Source organism: Montipora foliosa, chromosome 1, assembly GCF_036669935.1.
Source record: "Montipora foliosa isolate CH-2021 chromosome 1, ASM3666993v2, whole genome shotgun sequence".
NCBI classification, from domain to species: Eukaryota; Metazoa; Cnidaria; class Anthozoa; order Scleractinia; family Acroporidae; genus Montipora; species Montipora foliosa.
Window position 1 is genome coordinate 40,865,664 of NC_090869.1, and position 5,000 is coordinate 40,870,663.

The window sequence follows — 5,000 nt, forward strand, 5'->3', positions numbered from 1 at the left end:
TTTTCCTTACCAAAAAGCAGAAGAATTTCTTTGCTTAACAGTGAAGTTCACTTCTCAGAGGACTACCTTAGGACATCAATATGGCGTCCGTGACGTCGTGTTAACAGGCTAGAGACAATATACGAGTAGTCCGAACTTACAGAATAGCAAGGGTCCACTTTCTGTCGCCTTCAACCAAAAAACGCATACGATGTTACGTTTTGCTCGGATCGAAATTCTTTTAGCTCTACATTTTTAAGGGTTTCACCCTCAAAATCGTTGTAGAAGGTCCGTGAATAACTTGGAAAAGGCTTTATAGTTGATTTTGTTTTGTACTTGGTTTTTTCTTGTCAGATGGACCCTCCTTGTTCAAGATAATCGTGGCATGTGTGCTGAAATTCAATTATCTCCGAATTATGAGTACTTGCCGGAATGGTTAGCTGTTATTATGCTGAAACTAAGTTTGTTTTGGATCGTATGGCTGTGTATTGATTGTATAGACACCTTTTCATACCAACTGATAAACCTCTGGGATAAAGTTAGCCCTCAATCCAAATACATTTTCCGATTCACGCTCGCTTTTATGTATCCCCTCGAGTTTCAATAAAACGAGTGAGAAAATCTTGATAGGGGATTCAACATAAAATGAACCTCCGCTATCATGCACAGATGCTTCTGTTTGCACTTAATTCTACCCACGAGGTGTTTTCGTCGGCACGTTTGATGACTGATTTCAAATCTCCATTTTGGAAACCGTTTCTCCATTCAATAACAGTACATTACTGTTAAAGGAAGTGGTCCAGAGGAAATTATTGCTCAATCGTCCTCCATTTTTTAGGACAACCGCAGTAAAACCGAATGTTTCATAAGTCAAAACCGTTGACATATTACGTTTGTGCAGGTGCCAAGTTTGGGAGGGCGCTGGCCTCATGGTTAGTGCGCTCGACTCCGGATCGAGTGGTCCGGTTTCGGGCCCTGGCCGGGAACATTGTGTTGTGTTCTTAGGCAAGACACTTGACTCTCACGGTGCCTCTCTCCACCCAGGTGCATAAATGGGTACCGGTGAATTTAATACTAGGGGTAACCTTGCGATTATCTGGCATCCCATCCAGGGGGGAGTAGAAATACTCCTAGTCGCTTCATGCTACAGAAACGGGGATAAGCTCCGGCCTAATGGGCCACTTGGCTCATAAGCAGACTTTACCTTTACCAAGTTCGCAAGATCATTCCCATATTCCCAGTCATTCATGCCAAGTTGCGCTCGGAAATTAGTACAACCTTTTACGGCAAACTGTTGGCTCTTAGCAACTGGCTGTAATAATATTTCTTGTTTTAAAGTTCATATTAACGTCTAAATATTCAAATAGCACGAGGTTTATTCCTATGAATTTTTCAAAATTTAGGCCTTAAATAGGATCAACTGGGATGTAGTCAAGAATCCACTAAGGACTTTTTCTTTCCTTTAAAGTAGTCTAGTCGTCCTAGTAGAACCGTTACAGCTTAAAACTATTTTTGTTCCGTATTCAGGCGTTTTTGTATCGAGAAAGGAGAAGGAAAAGTGTTTACTTTCTCCAACGTCAAAGTGCTGCAAAGGTTTAGCGGCGTTTGGTAAGTTACAGATTATTTGCGCTTTAACAGGCAATTCTGTGTTGTAATATGTTCCTCAGTCACTGCTGTCTTCAAATTGAGACAAGGTATCAAAACATTTATATTTGGATGTAATCCAGAACTTCAGATTATGGAACCACTAAAACTACGCCAGCAGCCGACGGTTGTTTTAGTTTGTTGAGGATCACACTCGTGGATTCCAACACTTAATTCGGGATCTTAAAACGACTGAAGAGAAAGTGCTGCTTTGTTGAGAATACCTGAAATTCATTTAGATTTATACCATGACTGAAAGTGGGATCACCCGAACGCAGACGAGTAATGTGAGACATTTTCTTCCCTAGGTCATCAGGGCTTTTCAGCGTTATCCAATCATTATGGCCGTCCAGTAATCTTACAACCAATAGCCTGAGTGGAACATGCAATGAAACTCTTGCACAAGAGGTAAAGAAAGAGTACTTGTTTAACGTGCCGCCGCCCAATGCAGTGGCTTAGGGCGAGATGAACAGTACTCATACAGTATACCTAGCTCTTTTTTTCGGGGCGAGGAGGGGAGAGGAGAAAAAAACATCTCATGGGAGGCATGCGTACTACTCCCTGTGATTGGCCTATTAAACTATCCATTTTTTCGGTCCGTGTTGTGAGTTGCGGTACTTGTTATCTTCCTTGGGTTTAACAAAGACTAAGGGAGCGTTCGATTCCAATTCCGGAATAGGAATACTTGGGATAGAAGTTAGAAATCCTTCGCTTTTACGGAGATTCACATTAAAATTGTCAAACACTTGCTAAAGTGCTATTTTAAGCATATATTTATTATCCTTGTTGCTTCAAAACGCCAGACATACCGTTTTAAATCATCACTCCGTGTATTCTTATTCCGGAATAGGGTCAGTCAAACGCACCCTAAGCGACCATGTTCTTGCTTTTGGGTGGGATGTGTCATGAATTTCTCTTGAATAACCAGTAAGTTACCCCCTCTACCTCCCCCACATCCTGGTTAAAAAACTAATAGTTGCTAACAGTACATTAGCGTGAAGTTTACTGTTACGTGTTCTTAAATTTCAGAGTGGAAGTCAAGTTGCTAATTCCAGCTGTTCTCCAAACTTCTGCTATGTTCTTTCGGTAGAGGAATCAAGTCAGGCAACAGTCTGCCGCAATAGTGACATTTATAATGCAGGTACTAATGCTGAGAGATGACACTCAAGCTCCAAACCTTATTTTTACGTGATCAAAACTGACCCAAGAATCAACCTATAACCTATTTTGCCGGCTGGGATTACGTGCAAGTGCTTTGGGTGTTTTAGGGCATAAAGAAAGCTCTATACCCAAAGGGAAAATAATTCTACTCCGAAAGGTTTTTAAACCTTTCGCAGTAGATTAGAGAATCAACAAACGAAACCCCCATGTGCCTCTCTTCTGGGAATCGACCCCAGGACGTTGGAGAAAGGTGAGAAGCATTCTATCAATCCAGCTCTTAAGGGTACATGGCTCTAGAACGATAGCATGAAATTATTCGAACGCTGAGAATACCTTCTTTCCTTCTCTGTCAAGAAATGAAGAGGGACAAACTTGAGGAAGATGGCTTATTAGAGAAGATTACTCAGTTTGTAGATACTTACAATAAGGAAAAGTCTTTTTTCACTTTCCCTTTAACAGGGAGGTTTCCTAAGCCTTGCACACCATTGCTTGATGTCCTTGACGAGAAGATCGAGTGCTTTCAGCGCTTTAACTCTTTATGCAAGATAATTTATTGCCGTGTTGGTGGAGTGGACCCTGTGGAAAAACCTCTCCCCTCATTTGAACTGTTTGTTACTGATTCATCACTGGTGAATGCGCTAAAGGAAAGGAAAGATAGTGACCAGTTTGGATACGTGCGAATCATTGGGAAAAGTTCTCATGTTTTGCCTGAAGAAATGAGACGATCCTCTGAAAACTTTGGAACGATTTTGTTGGCTAGAAACCTACTGTTGAAAGGTACGCTTGCTGTAGATGAGTAGAAGCCGTGAGGCAATGGATTATTTTCTCTAGAGTTTGTTTTCGGCGCATTATTGATTACTCCCCTTGTTGCAATGAAAGAATGAATACATCTTTATTGAAAAACATAAATACCTGCAGACAAATGTACAAGTTTACTATGCAACCACTTAGATAAAACAAGGAGTAAGAATAAAACGAGTAAATTTATGTAAGATTAAGAGGATTAAATTTAGTTTAAAAGGCATTTATGTACAAAACAGCTAAAACGTTCAGTGTTGATTCGTGGAAGTATATGGGCATGGCCACGTTGACGCAATGATCGACAAGATCACGTACTCGGTGGGAGATCGTGTAGACAATGGGTATCTCGTTGTGGTCTTTTCAGTCTCAAAGTTGTAATAATAAACTGACAAATGTGTTTGTCTGTATAGCCATGCACTTTCACGATCGTTTAAAAAATCTCTGAAAGGTATTTATTATTGTAGGTACACGCCCTTACTCAATAGTGTAAGTAAACAAAGACAAAATTGCAGGCGTACTTAAGGCCTTGAGACCCGGCTTTAGCAAGGGTCAGAGACAATGATAGTAGTCTGATTAACTTTTTCTCTTGTCGTTTGCTTTGCTGTCCTCTGCACCTCCGTTTCTGTAAAAGGAACTTTCTTGATGTGTTTAGTTTGCTAGCGCTGGAGCACTAATTGGGGGCATTGTAAACTGAAATCAACAAATTAACGCAGATCACAGCAAATGTTGGTTTTTGCCATTTGAGGAGAGGGGAAAACCGGATTACCCAGTGAAAAACCTCTCGGAGCAGAGTGGAGAACCAACAAACTCAACCCACATATGACGCCGAGTCTGGGAGTCGAACCCGGGCCATACTGGTGAGAGGTGGGTGCTCTCACCACTACGCTAGCACTGCACTCCCATTCAGGAATTTATCAGTGTCGTTGATGATATCGACCCTTCAGTAAGACCTTTTCAAAATGGCTTCATTTCACTACAATTTAAAGAAAACTTTTCAGTTTCTGCTTTTCCTTGCTAATTAGCGCCAATGTCATTCAAAGCAACCCTGGGGTCGTAAAATGAGAGTGATTTGTGGTAGTTGTAATCAAAGTACGCCAACGTAACACGTGACTTTTAAATAAAAAGAGTTGCTAAGACATGTTCCTCCGTCTGGCATTGTCAAGGTTAGTTAAAGTCATGAATAGAATGCCTTATCTGCCTTATGATCACCGAGAATCGGTACTGTTTTGCAGGAAACCGGGAGCTAATAGCTGACACTTACTCTGTAATAATGAAAGCTGTATCAGAAACCACGGTAAGTGCGTGCAGTGTATTATTCTGTTTCGTACTGTTGTTCCGTTGAGAAGTGGTTACCCCTTGTAGTCAATGGCTTTGAAGATGACTTCCGGTCAGATTGGAGAAATGTTACTGAGTAG

The 5,000-nt window shown here is 41.1% G+C and overlaps 1 protein-coding gene across 13 annotated transcripts in view; it reads left to right on the plus strand.

Moving 5' to 3' along the window:
• The window catches only part of LOC137998331 (DNA repair-scaffolding protein-like), a 49,459-nt gene that overhangs the window by 34,583 nt on the left and 9,876 nt on the right, over window positions 1-5,000 (plus strand). For 11 of the 13 annotated variants that reach the window (XR_011122821.1, XR_011122820.1, XR_011122819.1 and 8 more), the window contains 6 exons: window positions 334-414; window positions 1,507-1,587; window positions 1,932-2,031; window positions 2,653-2,764; window positions 3,244-3,561; window positions 4,818-4,879. Coding sequence is in view for 9 of the 13 variants with exons in the window: in XM_068844606.1 (XP_068700707.1) it covers window positions 334-414; window positions 1,507-1,587; window positions 1,932-2,031; window positions 2,653-2,764; window positions 3,244-3,561; window positions 4,818-4,879 (754 nt within the window). In the remaining 4 variants the exon portion in view is untranslated. The remainder of the gene's footprint in view (window positions 1-333; window positions 415-1,506; window positions 1,588-1,931; window positions 2,032-2,652; window positions 2,765-3,243; window positions 3,562-4,817; window positions 4,880-5,000) is intronic. The other 2 variants (XM_068844612.1, XM_068844609.1) reach the window with 1 other exon arrangement.